Source organism: Columba livia, chromosome 1 (genome assembly GCF_036013475.1).
Source record: "Columba livia isolate bColLiv1 breed racing homer chromosome 1, bColLiv1.pat.W.v2, whole genome shotgun sequence".
NCBI lineage: Eukaryota > Metazoa > Chordata > Aves > Columbiformes > Columbidae > Columba > Columba livia.
In genome coordinates, this window is record NC_088602.1 from 26,232,782 (window position 1) to 26,253,684 (window position 20,903).

General features: G+C 35.8%; 1 protein-coding gene across 13 annotated transcripts in view; it reads left to right on the forward strand.

Annotated features, from left to right (window-relative positions):
* NBEA (neurobeachin) overlaps positions 1 to 20,903 on the forward strand; it is a 490,360-nt gene that overhangs the window by 111,446 nt on the left and 358,011 nt on the right. For all 13 annotated transcript variants that reach the window (XM_065051668.1, XM_065051676.1, XM_065051716.1 and 10 more), the window contains exons 7-10: positions 330 to 449; positions 5,742 to 5,888; positions 9,811 to 10,008; positions 10,445 to 10,578. In XM_065051668.1, coding sequence (XP_064907740.1) covers positions 330 to 449; positions 5,742 to 5,888; positions 9,811 to 10,008; positions 10,445 to 10,578 — 599 coding nt within the window. The remainder of the gene's footprint in view (positions 1 to 329; positions 450 to 5,741; positions 5,889 to 9,810; positions 10,009 to 10,444; positions 10,579 to 20,903) is intronic.

Genomic DNA, 20,903 nt, shown 5'->3' on the forward strand with positions numbered 1-20,903 from the left:
GAACTGGATTTCCCATTAGAACTCAGTTGTGTTTTGTGTTAACAGTGTATAGTTTTTAGATTAAATTATGCTTTCAGGAATGGAAGTGTATTCAACTTTTAAATTGTATGTGTGCACTTTTGACTCTAATCCCATAAAGGGATGCAGGTAGGTACATCATTACTTTTAGGCACAGATCTACTGACCAAGCTTGAAGTTCCACTGACTCCACTTTACAAGTTTGCAAGGATGCATCTGTTTGTGTAACTTTATGAGACTGCCCACTTATTAGGTTTATGATTTATAGCACAAAAACTGTCACTACATATTGATTTTCCCTGTCTTTCCAGTGGTACATGATAAGCATAGTACACATCTATAACCGATGGAGAAACAGTGAAATACGATGCTACGTGAATGGTCAGCTGGTATCCTATGGTGACATGGCCTGGCATGTTAACACGAATGATGTAAGACTATTTTTTCCTTTCTCACAGCTATTTATTTGAAAGTAAACTGAAAAAGAAAAAAAAAAAAGTACTAGATTTGTTTTGTCTAGATACTTGTAATTTTTAACAAACTTTTTCCTTTAATTTATCTTCTAAGTACTTAAGAAAATTTAATATTAATGATTTTATATATTAATATTTTTAGACTATTATGGGGGGGCAGTATTTTGCATAGTTATTTTAATGAAATTTACTGAGATTTTGTTTGGAGAGATTGTTATATCTAATATTTTTAGTATATGGTAGTGTATAGGGGACACTGATAACAATGGATTAATACTTAGCTTTTTCCATAGTAAAATGTGGTAGAGTTACAGATTTTACATACGCTAAGTATTGAGGTATTAATAATTAATTAATGTTGTTAGCGAGTACAAATTAACTGCTACAAAATTTCAACCCTGAAACACTGAGCAATTTTCTTAGGTAGTGAACTTTTAGAGAGAGATGTCCTCCCTTATTGGCCATCCAAACCAGTTAAAGATATTGAGAGATGTACAGTTGCAAGGCATTAGTCATCTCAGAGCAACAACACAGTGTTCTTGCATCTGCTTGTCCCACTGGCAGAAAACAGTCACTTTTACCTGGAGAAGATTGTATGTATATCCACAAATAGACCTGTATCTGTTAAATAGATTAAGTTCAAATTAAATGCCAAGGTATTCTTCATTTTTTCTTTGGATACATCACTAGACAATTTTCATATGTGCCCTGGAAGACATTAAAGATGCAGATGACAAAAAGGGTGAAAGTTGAAGAAGATGATTTTTAAAAAAAGATTTTAATGATTTTTTTCTTTTATTTTTTTCTAATTCATTCTTATTTATACATAGCTGTGAAGTCACTGGGTTCTTAACTGTTTCTGTAATATGGACAGTAAGATAGAGGATATTATATTAAGTAGTCATTAAGGCTTCACATCTGTGTTCTTCACAAATGTATGTTGTCTTAATAGACGTATTTTCGTCTAGGGATTTGTAAAATGTCATCTATGCAAACTCTAAATCACTCAGACATTCACCAAGATTTTTCATTTTATTGAGAGGACCTCTGTGTATTAAAAATGTTCCACAATGCTGAACCCAAATGTTAGAGGGAAGATATGAGTATGGGTGAAAAAGGGGAAGACACTTCTTTGTAGAGCTCTTTCTATTGTGAATGCTGCTGATACACTGTTTCCACAGAGCCATTTTTGGCTCTGACTTAGTTAATACTCTTTAATGAAATATATAAACCACAGAAGTGCTGAGATGCAGTGTGTTAGAGTGCTACCCAAGATACAACAGCTAGTGGTAAATAACTCACTGAGTTTATATTCCAAGGAGTAAATATAGCTAGAGATTATGACAGTGAGACAAAGTGAAATGTCTGACAGGGTATAACATAATAAAATGTGTGCAATTGCTAGCTGGTCAGTAGTTGTGGTCAGCTCTAAATACCTTATGTAGTTAATTATTCATAAGAGATGAAATACACTTGGAGATGGAAGTTGAATTGGAAGAGTTTGGCTATTACAGCTGTTAGACTGGGAATTTTACCCAGTTATGGGAAATAATGTGAGAGAAAGCATAAAACTTCTGAAGTTGTGGAATATGGGAACATTGAAGTTTTATGGAAGATTTTTGTTCAAGTAGCTGGATGAAGATACACTTGATCATGTCCTGTCATCTTTCATTGAACTGCACATTTCCATTGTAGCATAAGGAAACTGTACAAGGGTTTTAGAAGTTGACTTATGTGGTAAAAAGCCAATAGGCTGATGACATCAGTAGTACTTGGGCTGCATTTGAAAGAAGGCTTGCAAGCATCAAGAATATTAAGAGTAAGGTTATGTCCTTAAGTAACAAGGTCCATAGGTGCCAGGAATTTAATTTTTCTTGTAAATAGAATAGAAGAATTTGTACCAAGTCACTGAAGGAAGCGGGTCTGTCAGTCACCTCCTCTTGCTGTCATTAATGACACACTACTAGGGATGTACAGAAATAGGCAAACAAGCTTGAATCAGTTGTGTCCATCAGGTTTAAAACTTTGGAAATGTGAGGAAGACCAGTTGAGCTCTGAGTATTGGGAGCTGGCTTTAAAATAAATAAATAAATGGATAAATAAATGTCAAGTTTATGTACTGTTTGGCATCTGGAACAGGACTGAAAAAATATTAGGAGAAGATTAGGAGTTAGCCCTTCCCTCCAATTAAAAATGAAGGAAACTCCTAATCCAGAGTAAAGCACCAGAAACTGGGAAAGTGTAATCCAGTAAGAATGAAAAAAGACAGAACTGGAAATTACTACAGGTTAAAAGACCTACAGTGTAATTATATGTAACACTCAGAATTTGTGGAAAGCTACAATTGGTGTTGTACAACTAATAACTAGAAGAATCCGGGAAAATGCCCTTAGAATCATAGAACCATTTTGGTTGGAAAAGACCCTTAAGATCATTGAGTCCAACCACAATCTAAATCTAGCACTAAACCATGTCCCTAAGAGATCCATCTATACTTATTTTAAACACCTCCAGGGATGGTGACTCAACCACTTCCCTTGGCATCCTGTTCCAGTGCTTCACAACTTTTCCTGTGAATACATTTTTCCTGATATCCAGTCTGAACCTCCCATGGTGCAACTTGAAGCCATTTCCTCTCGTCCTATCACTTGCTACCTGGGAGAAGAGATCAACACCCTCCATGCTACAACCTCCTTTCAGGTAGTTGTAGACAGTGATAAGGTCTCCCCTCAGCCTCCTTTTCTCCAGGCTAAACAGTCCCAGTTCCCTCAGCTGTTCCTCATCAAACTTGAGCTCCAGGCCCCTCACCAGCTTTGTCGCCTTCCTCTGCACTCTGCAGCACTTCAATGTCTTTCTTGTAGTGAGGAGCCCAAAACTGAACACAGGATTCAAGGTGCCACCTAAGCAGTGCTGAGTACAGGGGAACGATCACTTCCCTAGTCCTGCTGGACACACTATTGCTGATACAAGCCAGGATGCTGTGGACACACTACTGTTTCATGTTCAGCCGGCTGTTGAACAAGCCCAGATCTTTTTCTGCCAAGCAGCTTTCCAGCCACTCTTCCCAGAGGCTGTTGCACTGCCTGGGGTTGTTGTGACCCAAGTGCAGAACCCAGCACTTGACCTTGTTAAATCTCATACAACTGGCCTCAGCCCAATGATCCAGCCAGTCCAGATCCCTCTGTATGGCTTCCCTGCCCTCCAGCATATCAACACTCCCACTCAACTTGGTCTTGTCTCCAGACTTACTAAGGGTGCACTCAATCCCTTCATCCAGATAATTGATAAAGAAATTAAACAGAACTGGCCCCAATACTGAACCCCGAGGAACACCACTCATGACCCACTACCTACTGAATTTGACTCCGTTCACCACAACAATTTGGGCCTGGCCCTCCAGCCAGTTCTTAACCCAGTGAAAGGTATGCCTGTCCAGGCCATGAGCAGCCAGTTTTTCCAGGAGAATACTGTGGGATACGGTGTCAAAGGGTTTACTGAAGTCTAAGTACACAACATCCACAGCCTTTCCTTCATCGACTAAAATATGTCTCAGAATTTGTAAGAAAGAACTAGGAAAAAGGGTGGCATCAGTAGCTCAGACAAAATCCTCAAATAAATATTAAGAATGGCGGTTGCTTGACATGAATTGACTCAATGCTTTTTGATGGTAATAGCACAAGTGTCAGTGAAGCCTTCAAGGCTAAGCAAGACACTAATGAACTAACTGAAAATTGTTAGGAACTTTCACCCCTAAATTTACCAGCAGTCAGAAGGTCTCACAGCCCATCTTTTGCACTGTGCATCCTGAATAAGATGTTGTAAATCAATTTTGATGTAGTTTTTTTCAGAAGATTTTTTGTCCAAAAAGAAAATATATCAAAAAACTAGAAATTCCAAACAAAAAAAAATAGAAGAGGTATTTGGTCTAAAGGAGGATAAATGAGGTAATAAAATTCTGGGTACTTCACTCCTCACCTCATTGCAAAGCTGAGCTCAAGATCTTTGACTTCCTCTTAACTCTTCACAGAGTCCCATTTTCTGTGCTAATAGTTTATCCACCTAGATCAGCTGCTGTAGCAGTTCACCATATTTGATTCCATTCTCTAGGCTGGCAAAAGTCTTTCTTAGGGTAAAACTCATCAGCCAAGCAAGATGAGAAACCAGTCTTCCTAGTGCTGGTTTGCTGATTGAGCTCAAAAAAATGAAGCCTGATCCTTGTTTCCTTTAAATAAAGTACATGTGACTCAAGGAAGCTGAGAGAAGAGCCTTGCAAAGATCCTTGTACTTCCTTTTGTTGTCCTCTTGCACTGCGGCTTATTTTCCAGTTTCCCAGAACTTTATTCTAGACAGTTAAGTTCTAAACTTTGCTTAATCTGACAGCCTTTTTTCTTGGTAGCGCCAGAATAACTTAACCTTATTCTTGCAAAATAAATTGAAAAACAAACAAAGAAACAAACAAAAAGCCACACAAAAAAAAAATCAGAAATAAACGAACAAACAAAACCTCGAAACAACAACAAACCAAACAAAAAACCAACCAACCAAAAAACCCCAAGCAAACAAAAAAACCACCAAAACAAAAAACTTTCAAATCTGAAAAAATAGGAAATGGGTAGATGGAGAACTGCAGGTCTTTGTGCAGAGGGCTAGTGGCTGGAGAGAAGAATGGAAAATAACAACTCTTGTAACTGTGGAAGACAGGAGTTTAAGGTCAAAGCAAATCATTATAGGCTGTGGTCATAAAGGGAGACTGTGCACCAGTTGCAAACTAGGAAAATTCAGATTTTTTTTTTTTTTTTTTTTTTTCCTAGACATGTTTAGCTCTATTAGCACAACAGTGAAAGGAGTCCATTTCAGCATGTGTTCTCATGTATTAGCACTGGGAGTTCCAGGTATAATTACAGGGAACTTCAAGGCTTTCATATTTCCTAGAAGGCCATGGGAAATGTTGTTTGGTACTTGAATGTACTGTTCTAATTTTCTCTATATGTCAAAAAATTAATGAAAAAGAAGTCCTAGCAGCCAGTCATAACACCACTGCAATACTGACCTGTGAAACAATTAATGCTACTATATTCAAAATTAAATTGTTCACTACAGGGAATCAGGAACAGAAGTAAAAAATTATTTATTTATTTTCTTAATTACAGTCTCTCTTTATTTTTTGCCTTCAGTAGCTGTACATAAATACTATTTAATTGTATAGTTTGTGTGACTAAACTTCATTAATATTGCCTCTTTCTGATACAGAGCTACGACAAATGTTTTCTTGGCTCTTCGGAGACTGCTGATGCTAATAGAGTGTTCTGTGGCCAGCTTGGAGCAGTATATGTATTCACTGAAGCGCTCAACCCAGCACAGATTTTTGCAATACATCAGTTAGGACCTGGCTATAAGGTAATAATGGATCTTAAAAAACATAAAGCTGGAAAATAAAATAGTTGATACAGTTGGAAGATACGTATGCATGTAGATATTTGTCTCAGAATCACTAGAGCTATATGATTTGTTTTTAGCAAAAGAATATTTCTTCAAATTCTTTAACAAACTTTAATTTCTACCAGCATTTTGAAAGATGCAAGTCATTTATTTAAAGCATATCTGAAACATGTTTGTATGTGAAATTTATGAGTTATAAACAGATTAGAGCAATTTTATATTTGGCATGCTGAATACCGGGGAATAATTCACTACTGTTTATGTTTAAAACATGATTTAAGGCATATTAAAATTCAACAGGGCATAATAGAATAGTAGAATCATGAAGTTGTTTTGGTTGGAAGAGACCCTAACTCTGCCCCTAAACCATGTCCCTAGAACCTGATCTATGCATCTTTTAAACACCTCTAGGGATGGTGACTCCACCACTTCCCTGGGCAGCCTGTTCCATTGCCTGACAACCCTTTCTGTGAACAGCCCCAGTTCCCTTAACTGCTCCCCATCAGACTTGCTCTCTAGACCAATTCTGTTCAAATGCACAATTTCAAATACTTCTGCTGAAGTAAATGCTGAGCTTTTTACTCATTCTTTGCTGGTGACATTTAAGTGACAGTTTAGACAAATAAATGTTGCATGTATAAAGTAAGATCTCTACTATAAACAATCACTTATACGTTTTAATGGCTGCATATAGTATTATCTCATCAAGAAAAACAATGCAAATACTTTGCAGAAGTCTGCTGAAACTGCCTTGTGGAGAAGGCTTGAAAATTAATCTAACTCCAGCTAAACACTATGAATTTCTACCATCAATTAGTCCCAAATTTTCTGATTAGTGGAATTTGCAGTATCATCTCAAGTAGACTCAGTTTTTTAGTATATATCATATACTCTGAAAATAAAAACTTTAAAAAATAGTATGTAAAAATCAACACTGAGATTTTATAATATTAATTTGGTGTGATGAAAATAATTTCTCTAAATCATTTGATGGCAGCTAACACTTGAATGACAGTGACAGTTGAAAATATCTTTTATGGTATGTAGGTAGTGTGAATAGCCAAATATATGTCAAGGTTACTAGGGGAAGAGGAAATATATTGCATATGGTTGATGGTTAAAACCTGTCTTGAAACTGAAAATGGTCAGTCAGTCAAGAGAAGTGTATCACCTGTGCAAACAAGGAGTACTTTACTCCAAACTTAATACCATATTTTGTTTGGAAAAATTTCTGCTTTTTTTTTTTTTTTGGATCATACGAAAGAAAGTAATGCTACCTTATAAATGCAGTAAATCTTTGTGACTTTCTTAGGATCCTGGATTTGCAGCAGCATACTGAAGTTATATCAAATAGGAATAATGTTTTCATTTATTTCAAGAAGAGAAAATTATTATGTAATATTTGTGAGTGTTGAAGGGGTTCATACGGCACACATGATTTCATGTGAAATGACATTTCCAGTAGTTTCTGCCCTAACCTTATTACAATGTTGTCAAATTACCTTGCTCGATTCATAGACTTCCCTTAAACTACATTTCTTCACACCTATACACTCTTACTGGTTTTGTTTGGGTGTTTTTTTTGTTTGTTTTTTCTTTTCTTCTTTTTTTTGTGTGTTTTTTTTTTGTTTGGTTGTTGTTGTTTTGGTGGGTTTTTTGTTGTTTTTTGTTTTTTTGTAAAATGTCAGTTAGATAAAATTTAATACTTACCGGAATTTTTTGGGGAGTATATAATATTTTTAGGTTTAGGTCATGTTTCAAACACAGTTAATGCCTCTTTCCTCTCTAAAGTAGCTTCTTCCCAATCTCAGAATCTGAAATTTTATTTTACTAATAGCAGTTAAAAAGAGAAAATTCCTAGAGCAAGATCCTAGAAATAACACAACTTATTTCTTTAAATTCCTTATTTCCAAAACATAAGACAAAACAGAACCCTTTTTTTCTCACCGTCCAACGCAAGATCTAGCCACAACAAAAAAAGGAACCATGTCCTGTAATTTAGAGATTCCAGGGAACTGGTGGTGGCTTTCACAGGAAGCTTGCCTCTTTCATCTCGCAGTTAAGTTTACTTCTCTAAATTATTTCAGATTCTGTGTGGGTGCAAAGGTCCATCAGTTCAGGACACTTTAGTGTGGTGTTTCACAGTCCAAAGGAGCTTCAACTGACACATACTTTGAATTGCTGGACATGAGAGATCACGTTCTTGCTCTTACCTGACTTGCAGTTGCATACTGACCTTTCAGAATAGTTTCTGAAGTAGTTCAGTACCTGTCCTGTTCATTCAACCTGTTGGTACTGTTAGCCAACTGGGAGAATCAACTGTTCAGCTCTCCAAAAAAAACAAGTCTTGAACTCTGGTTGTGCCAAAGCTTTTCTCCCAAAGGAGAATTATTCAAAATACTTGAGAGCTTCTGGAAAATGTCTTCATACAAATATTTTTTCTTTCCTATGAGTGTCTGCCTTCCTTCTTGACATCACCAAGCATGGGACAGGGCTGACTGACAGAACTGCTCCAAGGGTTCTCCAGCAGCTGCAGTCAGATGCCCAGGCTATTCAGTCTGTATCAATCTCATGACCCACATAAAAATGGACACTTGTCACAAGACCTTACAGTGCCATGTGTCAGTTACTTCAGCAGATGTGCTTTCCCATCGTTTGGCTGTAAGCATGAGAATTTTTTTAGGGTTTCCAGCAGCCTTGACTTCTCTGCAAAAGCTGGATAGGTTTTATGGGTTTACATAATTGGTAGGAACCTGTAATTTGTTTGGAAAAAGCAACTGATAGACTATGAGTAGCCTATTTTCATTCTCATGGCCTGGATAACCAGAACCCTAGTGACAGTAGTTTGATTAGTTTCACGATATAGAGTTTCTTACTGTGTGTGGAGAGGGAGGGAAAGATTTTGTAGAACCAAGGAAATAAAGAGAATTGCAATGGCTATATGCAGTGGGAAGAAGCAAAACGATTCATAATTAACATCAAAAATAAATTATTGTAAACTGAGTAAAGATTTTAGAAATCTAACATATTCTAGATATGTGTTGCATTCATTAAATTGTGGTCATTTCTAACAGATTTGTTTTACTTGACTCAGTACAGCACTGTGTGTTGTCAAATGATTGTTACAGGCAAAAGTAGTTGTGTGCGAAGTAAGTTTAACAATGCATCACAGAAAGGCAAAAATCTATCTTGTGTTTGATTGATTTGTCAGTGTTGCCAGGAAGGTTAGTTTTAGATCAGATATGAGTTACAGTATGTTTAAGAATAATAGAAATTTTCAGTCTTCCTTTGTAAAAAGGTTTGAGTTTGAGAAGCATTAATTTGAAATACAGCATTTACAATTTTATTTGGATTTTTTGTTAGTGTAAATAGTTTGTTTATCTATACTCCTGACTGTAAATGAAGCATAGGTTTTAATGCTGTTTAAAAAAAACCTGTTCCTTCAATCAAAATGTTATACAGTTTGATATTCTAATTTGAGTGAGTTTTTACAAGCTAAAATATATTTAATTGTTCTTTAGTTGTATTGCATTGTGTGCTCACTGTTTTTAAATTTTACCATATTTATAGATGTTTGATGTGAAACATTTTTCCAAATAGTTACTTCTGAAACTTGTTGACACTGATGCTGAAAGGAGAGAGAAGTAATACTACACAAAATACAAATATTATATTGACATATTGAGGTGGAGTACAGTAAAGGCAAAAATGGTCTCATTGTTAAGTAGAATAAAACTACTGGAAAATTAAAACAAAGTTTAGCACTTGCTATATTCCTTCTTAAGTCCAATGTATTTTATGCATATTTTGTGGCAAGGATTTTGTCTAAAATACTATCTTTGTTAAACTCGTGGGTTTTTGTTTTGTTTTGTTTTTTCAGAGCACATTCAAATTTAAATCTGAGAGTGACATTCATCTGGCTGAACACCACAAACAAGTGCTATATGATGGGAAACTTGCAAGTAGCATTGCTTTTACTTACAATGCGAAAGCTACTGATGCTCAGCTATGCCTTGAATCCTCACCAAAGGAAAATCCTTCAATTTTTGTACACTCCCCCCATGCTCTTATGCTTCAGGTTTGTGCTACGAAATTGATGTTCTGTGATTACTGTTAGTTCATCGTCATTTGGATAAGAGGATTTGTGTGCTAGTTCACCAAGAAATTGTTCTTTTGTATTATCTCAGCTCTTAATAGGCTTATCGTTTGAACTGTTCTTTGCTCACTTTCTATAGCAAAAAATGATTATTTCTTCATTAAGAAATATGTACTTCATAATATAAGGCACAGTTTGCCATGATACTGAAGTTTTTCTGTTTAATGTTTGCTTTTGAGTAAAGTGATTATAATTGAAACATAATTAATGAAACTAAGTTAAACAGGTCTGCCTTAGTTTGCACTCAATTCAGTCTTAGTTATGAGTCTTAAGTTATATAACTCAAGTTACGCTTGTAACTGTCTTTTAAAATTGAGATTAACCAAATTTTTTCTTTTATTTATTTTTGTTCATTTAGGATGTGAAAGCTATTGTAACACACTCCATTCACAGCGCCATTCATTCCATTGGAGGAATTCAGGTTCTCTTTCCTCTCTTCGCCCAGTTAGACAATCGACAGCTGCACGACAGTCAGGTGGAAACAACAGTTTGGTAAGCTTCTTTCAAGCCAGATGAAAACTAAATTAAGCTAAGAATCTTTTCATTTTTGTTGTGGGAATGTTTGATTTTTTTTTTTTCTTTTGTAAATGCTGTGACTTACATTTTACCCATTTATTTGAAAATAGTAATATTTTTATAAAAGTAGTTTATCATAGAGATTTTTAAATTGTATCAATCTGACGAGATTCCAGATGGAACTGGCATAAAATTAATTAGATTAAAAAATGAATTAATATCACTCTAGAGTATGTTAAGATGACATTTCTGATAGTTTTTGCAACTTTTAAAAAGTAATCAATGCACTTCTGCTTGACAGTGTAATGTTGTTTACTTTCTCAAAGTCTATGCTGTTTGAATCCATGTTTAGTAACATCCAAAATTAAGGAAAGATATCTCCTTCCATATTAATAGATGGGCAGGAAGTCACAGAGCTGTCATCAGTTATTTTTTGGTCATATTCCAACTGCAGCAGTGACTGGGGACATATCCAGAGAGTTTTAAACAGGGACAGATGAAGTCTCTGCTCTGGCATTATGGAAATAACCCTTAGGTTGAAAAGCCTGCCCAGAAGGTAGATGAATGCTCCCATGTGAAGCCCACAAAAGGCTGCTTAGGAGTCTGTCAGTATCACACTGACTTGTTCAAAGCTACCTCAGCTGGAGTTCTTTTTGCAAAGATTTCTTGCCACCTGCTTGTCCAGGCAGGATCCTGTTCTATTGGCAACACAAGATGTCTGAACTTGTAAGAAGTAGGTAAGTCATGGTAAGAAGAGGTAGTCACAACCCCAAGCCTGACAGTGTTCAAGAAGAGACTGGACAACACCCTCAGACACATGGTGTGAACTGTGGGGTTGTCATGTGCAGGGATGGGAGCTGGACTTGGTGGTCCTTGTGGGTCCCTTCCAACTCAGGACGTTCTATGATTCTGTGATATGATTCTACTATTCTATAAGAAAAAAGTATGCAGCCTAAATCTTTGGTAGTAACAAAATGGAAAAGATAATGCTCAAAAAACTGGTACAGTGTTTCCCTGTAGGATGGTACGTAACCAAAACCTGCTGGAAAACAGTGTTTAGGGGGAGCATAAGGTGACTCTTGTATTTGAATAAATTTGTAAAATAGGTGCATAATTCAGAATGCATGGCTTATTTTCCTGCTTAGAATACTCTACTATTAACTATTCTGGATATTTCCTATTGCATTACATTGTTCAGGAACAAGTTAGTTAACTGAAAAATAATTAAATAATACTAAAACTGCAAATAATTTTGAAAAAATTAACTGAACATGATGCAGTGCTATAATTTCTCAAGAAGGATCACTTGTCTCAGTCTAAGAATTTAAGAAGTTAATCAACTTGTTAAGGTTTTGTCAGTTATCTGTTTTTCCTTTTGATAACTCAAATATTTGTAGCTAAGATGGTTGCAGGTTTTCATTTGCTTATGTAGTGTGAAAAGATACTGTATTTCATAAGGATATTTTAGTACAATGTTAGAAGTAAAACCACAGACTTAAAAATAATGAATTCTACTTCCAAAGAGTATAAGGGTGCAAATAATTTCATTCAGTATTAAAAGACAGAAAAGTGGGTTGTGTATTGACTTATGTGGGATATTTAGTTTTAGTAGTCTGCTTTCCAGTATGTACTTTGCACTGAAGTATTGTGAAGCAAGTAGAACAGAAAAAACAATGCTTGGCTTGAAATAAACACACAAAAAATATTTCCCTGTATGTATTTAATTAGTGACACAACAGAATTACTTTATTCCAATCTAGGGAAGATTATGTGTGTATGTGCCCATATATATGAATAAAATATGTGTTAAGTTCATTAATGAGCTGCATCTGTAATACATGATAAAGCAGTAGCTAGGTCTGTTTAGAAATGGAGAGCTAATGTAATTTAAGTTTTATATTAATAAGTCGAGATAAAGACTAATTCTTTCCAAGTGTGTGGTCTTTCCAGTGAGTGAGAACAGTCATAAAGTTCAATTTAAAATGTGCAGAACATTTCTGGAGTTAGTTGAACTTTAAGTAGGGAAAATAAGTTGTTCTTGAATAAATCAATGTATTTCTTCTCTAATTAGATAATGTTCTAAAAAGAGATCTATAATTTGTTACACTGTATGATTGTACAAATACATGATATAACAAGATGCGATCCAAGCTCCAGAACATATTCAAAAGACTTAAGCAAATGGTGGTTTAATGAGATGTAGCTTAAATGTTTAATTACCATGGTTTTGTTGTATGTGTGCTATTTTCTTATATTTAATTTAATAGCCTGTAGGTATTGAGAAAAATAATGGCTTAAGTGAACAAGGAAGTAGGCAAATAAAGGAGTAAAATATTTCTGGTGCAAAGAAAGGAGATAATGGGGAAAAGGGGATAAATATGAAAAACAGGGATACCTTTAAGATTTATTTGTGGAGTGGAATAAGAAGTATACTTACTGAGTCCTTTCCTTCTTTCCCCCTTTTTTTAGACTATCCTTGTGTTATTTTTTGCTTTCCAAAATGTGACTGTTACTTGTTTTTACTCTTCTTAAATATAAAAATATATCTAGAGCAGCAGCAGGGGGCTTCCCTACTACTTTCTGAAAACTAGTTGGCATTCAGCCATTACAATAAATGTGTTTTTATAAGCAGATAATCTTTATGCCTTTTTACCAAGAAAAAAGGTCCGGATGATGCTTGATGACAGTAAACTGCTGTTTGTAAAGGCTTACTGTGGCTGTAGAATTAATTTCTTTCTGGTGGCCAACTGGGGGACTCAAAAATTGTCCCTTGAACAGAGCTCTGTTGCCTTTTGTCTTAATGTGTTCCTTGGAAGTGGGAAGTATAAACAGCTTGATACCCCAGTGTAAGTGTCTGAGGTGCCAGGCTGCTTTTCTGAATCCTTTTTACCTCCTTCTCCTCTGCACAGACGTGTTCAAGAAGTTCAAGGTTCTCAAGTATTTGTGGTTTTTTGGTTGTTGTTTTGTTTTGTTTAGCATTAGAGGGGGTTTGTTAGCAGGACTGTGGGAGAATACCTTGGTTTTTAATTTTCTTGATCCACTTACAATTTAAATCTTCTCTATGGATTAATTGTAAATAAAATTTTAAATTATAAAGCAATGCAATGTTAATATAGCGACTTTGTGGTTCAATGGTATTCTTTGTGAATGTTCTTTATTTCTGTAATGTGTATATCCCTGTGTGCCTTATCTACATCTTCTGCGAGACTGAATATTGAAATAACCTACAATTCTGCTTTTGAAGCACTGTATAGATTCTTATGCTCTCATACACTGAAATTAAAAGAATGGAAACTGAGTTAATATCTTAAGTACATTTTTTCTCGATTAAGTGGTGCACCTTCTATTCAGAAGAGCCATCCATCAACTTGAATGCCAAGACTGCTACTTTACATCCTGCCTTTCGGTACTCTGGTTAGAATAGAAATTTTAGCAGTTTAGGTCAATAAGATGTTTATGCAATAAAGAGAAATATAGAGTGTTTTTTCTATTATGATGCTGTTGTTGATACCTTTGATTATATATGGGTAATATCATAGGAAGGACTTGCTTTTTTGTCATGTCTCATGTATGGCTTTGACTTCATTTGGGTCTGCTGAGCACTGGGATACAAACTGATTTTGACAAGATATTGAATGCACAGTGTTTGACAGTGATGCGGTTCCATCACAGAATAAATAACAAGTGTTAATTTAGATGAGGTTGTTGCTTTGGAATGTGTCATATCGTAAAAATATTTGAAAGAAGAAGGAGCTACAGCTGTTTGCTTAAATAGATTAGGTTGTTCCAAAATGTTCTTTTATATGCTTATTCTAGAAGTTACTAGCTGGATTTGCTAGATCATGTACACTATATCATAAAAATCCAGTGCCTAGGCCCACCTTAACTTTCTTAACACACCCCCCCAAATTTGTAGCAAAGTAAATGTAGGCATCTTTTCAGTCAGTTTTATTGCTGACATGATTTTGACTCTTTAATATAGATAGTCCTGATACAAGTTCTGATACACAGTGTTTTGCTGACCTATGGTAAGTCATGAAATGGAAGGATCAGTGAGAGGGGGAAGAATAATGGATCAAGTGCACCCTCAGCAAATTTGTGGATGACACCAAGCTGAGTGGTGCCGTTGACACACCTGAGGTACAGGATGCCATCCAGAGGGACCTGGACAAGCTTCAGAAGTGGGCCTATGTACTCATGAGGGTCAAAAAGGCCCAGTGCAAGGTCCTGCACATGGGTCAAGGCAGACCCTGGTATCAATACAGGCTGGGGGAAAAAAGGGTTGGCAGCAGCCCTGCGGAGAAGGTACTGGTGGGTGAAAAATTGGACATGAGCCAGTGGTGTGCTCTTGCAGCCCAGAAGGCCAGTCATATCTTGGGCTGCATCAAAAGGAGCATGGCCAGCAGGTTGAGGGAGGTGATTCTGCCCCTCCACTCAGCTCTGGTGAGACCCCACCTGGAGTCCTGTGTCCAACTCTGTCCATAAAAAGGACATGCAGCTGTTGAAGCAAATACAGAGGAGACCATACAAATGATAAGAGGGCTGGAACAGTTCTCCTATGAGGACAGGCTGAGAGAGCTGGGGTTGTTCAACCTGGGGAGGAGAAGGCTCCAGGGAGACCTTATTGGGGCCTTTCAGTACTTAAAAGGGACCTATAAGAAAGATGGGGACAGACTTTTTAAAAGTAGGGCCTGTTGCGACAGGACAAGAAGTAACAGTTTTAAATTAAAGGAGGGGAGATTCAGGCTAGACATGAGGAAAACATTTTTACAAGGACAGCGGTAAAACACTGGCCCAGGTTGCCCAGAGAGGTGGTAGACGCCCCGTCCCTGGAGACATTCAGGGCCAGGCTGGACGGGGCTCTGAGCAACCTGATTTAGTTGAAGATGTCCCTGCTCATTGCAGGGGGTTGGACTAGATGAGCTTTGAAGATCCTTTCTAACTGAAACCATTCTATGGTTCCGTGAATGTTTGAAATCCTGCTCTTCATGTTTTCCTGTAAATGAGCTATGTGTTCTGCTTTGATCAAATAATATCTTGTACTATATTTTTTAGTATTTTTATATTCATTTGATAACTCTTTAGATTCCTGTATGTAACTAGTAGCGTTGCTGCATCTGCATTTTTATAGAGGAGCCCAGTTCTCTAAGTACAATAGGAAATAAGCAGTTTCCCTGTCAGTTTCCACAGACAGTAAATAGCACAAATTGATAGGAAATAAAATTTGATGTATTCATTCTTTCTTAGTTTAATGTGAAAAAACTGTGATTTTCCAATAATTCTTAATAATGTCATTATTTTAATCGAATTTAAGATCATGATAGCAAATACCATGAACGCCAGGTAGTCTCTTACTTACCTAATCTGTCCTCTTCTACTGTCTTTCAAGAATTTTCTTGTTTGCCCCAACTTGCCCAGGTATTTGAAGTTGATGGTGAGTACAAAAGTCATCCTTTTCCAAGGTCCTTGAACGTATCTTTGTGCATCTAATGGAGAGCTACGTTTCCAGTCCATTGCTACCTGCAGTCTACAATTTCGAGTTTGCAGAGTTGGGTGCTGATAATCCTCTCCTCCTGCATTCCTAAGGGAACAAGGGTGAATATCACACCTGAAACTTCACATCTCTAGTATAGCTTAGCTGTGCTCCAATGAAATCAGTTCTACTGGAATCTTCCCAAACAGTCACAGCAGGAAAGTAACTTCCCAAATCAGACTGCCTGGACAGGAGTTTACGACGAAAATACAGTCACAGTAGAAGTCCTTTGTAAACTCCTAAACTGTGGTACCTCCGCGTGTTCCAGAAGATCCAGGAACTATTCAGGGTGGCTAATTTATGACTGAAGTCTGTTTCCCAAAATGTTGTGCCTGTTAGCTGAGGTGTGTGATGACTTACTGCTCTAGTTCTCCTATTGAACACATATTCATCTGACTTGTGTTTAGTGCCATCAGTTTGGATGAAACACATCTAGCAGTCTTCTCTTATTGTCCTCATATGTTACATGAAAAAGAAGTAGAAAAGGGAAAAGAAAGAAGTAGTTTCCTCTTTCTTTCCAACAAGCCTACAGGAAGAAAAAAGATAGTGGAAGCTAAGGAAGCACTTGAGAGAGCTGCTGTAGCTCATGGGAACTTCCTCTCCATCCACATCATCTGCCTGCATCTCTTTTGCTCTGAGTTTATCTTACCTTCAGCATGATTAGGGAACCCTTCTTGGCTTTGCAGCACTCAGGCGTTAGTAGCCATGACTGCATAAATATGAATGAATATGAGTAATTAGTAGTGCAGGAGCAGAGCAATTGACTATGTTAAAACATGCACAAGTATTTTATTTCATGCTTTAGCCGTGAATATACCTTGATGAAAATCTCTTTTTTGTATTCCCAACTTGTATTGTAAGTGAAGTCAAAACAGTTTCTGAAATCCTTGCTTACCCGTTGTGCTTTGGTTTTCTTCCTGGAGGAATAAAGTGAGGAAGTAGAGATCATCTTGCATATGCTGTGCATCAAAATATATTGCTAATATATTGCTGATGCTTCTCCCTGAGGATTTCTAAGTCCATACTATTAAATATTCAGTAAATATTGTGATGGAAGTAACAAATTGCTTAATGAATCAGACAAATTAATTTAAAACTGTTTACTAACAATAAGATGTAATGGTCAGCCATCAGATGAAGAGTAATAATTTATCTCAATACAGCCAGTTTAGCATTTTGAATTGAAGTTAAGGGGCAAGTCCCTTAGGATTTTGTTTTTGTTGTTGTTATATAAAAATAAAATATTATTTGTTGGCATATGATTTTCCTTAATATCTCTTTAGCTGTTTATGTTAAGATTAGTTTTTGAAAGTTATCATTTTAACAGTCTATAATGGAGTATAATCATATGATACTTCTGTCTTATTTTGTAGGAGCTGGAAATACAAATGGAGTTAGTTTATAAACGTTCCCCCCTAAAGATAATCAGACAGAACAAATACCTGCATCCTTCTCTTTTACATCTTTTACAGCTTCTTCATCTGTCATTAATCAACATACTTAGATCTTTAGAGCTATGTGTCTATTTTAATTAAGGTGCCCTTTGTAAAGCACAATCCAGATAACTTTATAATATAGAATCCAAGATGAAACTTTAAGTAATTAAGGTCAATTTTTCAGAGAAAATGATCGTGGGAAAGAGTAGACTAGAGGAAGTGATCTGTATAGTGATTTCTTAAATACAAAACCAAAACAACCAAACAAAAACCCACACACAAACACAAAAAAGCCACAAACAAAACACACAGAAAAGCCAAGAGTAATTTAACTTTTATCCTAGTGGTGCAATGTCTGATGTCTAGGGTTTCTTTTATTCCTCCAAAGCCCTTGTCATCTGCATTTGAGTATATGACTATGTTCCTAATAGGATGCTTCATTTGTAAGTGAAGTAATAAAATCTTAGTTAATAAGAATAGATTATCTAAATTGTCCTGTATTTTAGCTCCACAAAACAATAATAATTATTCACTTATTGGGAACTACCAGTCAATTTAGAATTTGATAAAGGCGGCTCTTATTTGTTCAATGATTGTCATAGCAGAGAGACTTCATAACCCTGGGATTTCCCCTGCAAGCTTCTTTTATGTGTAATAAGAAAAGGTACTTTAAAATTCTCATAATATAAATGGGCAGTGGCAACAAAATATTTATTAATATACGTAATTGTTCTTATTTTTTAATGAAGAAGGAAGTGTCATTTTTTTAAATTTGTGAAGACTATTATCTACGAACCCATTGTTTTTGTGAATACTGTAGTATATTTTTTTTTGCAAGTTTAATGTGAGCCCTGCAGCAATCCGATGCATTTTAGTTACTGTTAAGTTTGTTAAATTCTGTTTGAAAAATTGTTCATTTTAGAAGACAGTCTTCTAATCAATATTATTTCCTTTGTGTAAACAACAACCTTTTTAAAAATACAATTTGGGAAACCTCGGTCTGCTGATAAAAATGTTTATATTTAAAAAATTCAGGTTTAATTTATTCAGCTGCCAACATGGCTCCATAAATTGACTATTCTGGATACAATCCTCTAAATTAGGCAGTCAGTTCTTTAGAAGACTAAATTTTTTAGAATGCAGTATTGAGGAGAAAAGACCCATTATGTCAGTATGGTTTTATATGTGTGTGTATATATATATATATATATATATATATACATATATATCTCTAAAAAATAGATGTGTGTATATATATACACACTCACACATGTAAGGTTTTATATATATATTTATAAAATACATGTGTATATATATATATACACACACTCTTAAATGTTTGCTTCAGGTCAGTCTGAACATATGGAGAAAGAGAAGTTTTAAAGAGGTTGGTTCAGCTTATCTGAAAATAGTTAACTGGTGCGTCTTTTCAGGCAGATTGAATGCTCTCTAGGATCAAGGGTATAAGATAGGTAACATGTAAAAACGATGTTTTGTGCAACAGCTGTTATTTAGTAAAGTCTCATTCTCTCCTTCCTCCTCCAAAAAAGAAGTTTCACCTGAGAGAAGTGTAAGCAGGATTTCTGGAAATCTGTGCATGCACTAAGAATTTAAAAACATTTCCATTTTGATTTTGTAATTCTATCAGTTAAAGTATTACAGATTTTTAATTATTCATTTCCTGCATAAAGATGTGGACAAACTGCTAGTTACATTTAATTATGCTGCTAATTTTCATCAATAAAATGGTCTCATACATGATACATCTCAAAATTCATTGTATCTCTGTGAGACTGCCAGGTGCTTCTCCTTAACTGTTGCTTTTTTCTGGTACTTGGAATTTTTTATGTGCTTGAGGATGTAAAGTGTAACGATGCATTCACGTGTGCTATCCCAAGATTTGAATTACGATAGAATACAGGCAACTCTATTATTTACAGTGGCAATTCTGGATAATGCAGCAGGGTTAAAAGCAAGAGTTACCGCTTGCAGACCTGACTCTGCAGACTTGCCTTGTGGTGTCTTTATGTGTCTGGTTTGATAGATGTTAAAAGCCATTTTGCATGTAGGAAAAGGCATAGCTCATTCACAAAAGTACTGTCTGAATTAATAGGTTTTCCTGCAACTAGAAACATTGGCATCACTTTGCAGAGACAGTTAAGGTAGCTCTTTGCAGAGCTAGTGTGGGCAGGTAGGATTTATCAGTTCAGCCACACCCTGCATGAAGATGGTTAATATCAAAAAAGTGATATTTGGGCTCCATCTGCATGTGAATGAATAAACTTTGTTGATTCAGTCTTTCTTGTATAGACCCAGTTTGTATGTTTCTGTGTCTGTGTCATGGTTAAATATTAACTGGCCACTCATTAATTCTGAGTTGACTGGTGTGTTTTGTGTCGACTTAGAGAAAAATCATTATTGTTAGTGTGTCTTATAACTTTTATTCAGAGTCCTATCAGAATTCCTAACAGTTGTGTAGAGACTGTATTAACAAGAGATAAGAATAACTCTAGCCCATGAGTTTACATCTAAGTTCATAGAATGGACAAATAAATCGAATACAAAGAAAAGAGAGTTTGATAAATTACTTGTAGAAGTGGAAGTAGAACCTTTTAAACTTAAGTCTGGTGCCATGTTCATGGTACAACAATCTTTGAAACCATTTTAATAACATTTTTTTACTTTTCAAGATAATATTAATATTATTTATTATTGTAATTCTGGTCCTAATCCTGCAATGATGTATGCTGTTTCTTGACTTCATGCATAATGAGTTGTCCTCCTAAGTCATAAGGTTACTCATAAAGGATGATAATAAGAACGATCTATATGGACTTTTCTCTGACCTATCCAATTAAAAAAAAAAACAAAAACCAAATAAAATGAAAACAAGCAGTTTCTAAATATAAATCTTCAACCCTTTACATGAGCTTTTTATGAATTGTCATGTAGAAAAAATGATGAGTATCTCATTTTGGATGACAAATGCAACAGAAACTTTAACGCAGGGTAAGAAAAAATTGATGCATATAACCTGGTTTGAAATTGATGTGACAGCTTGACAGGCTGTTTTGATAAAAGCTTTGGAGTACTGTAAATGGATGTTATCTGTGTTCTTTTACTGCTGACACTCGGTGGAGCATTCTGTATGTTATTTTAGACTGATTACTGTGACCATTCAACAATTAAGCAAGACAAGGCACTATTTCATGTTCACAGCATGTACTTTTCCTGCACTGGGTGCTTTTCACATGGCAGCCTTGCTCACCAAATAGAGTAAATCTTGTTTTCTGCAGCACATGGATTATTTTCTGGTGCTGGCTTGGATTGGC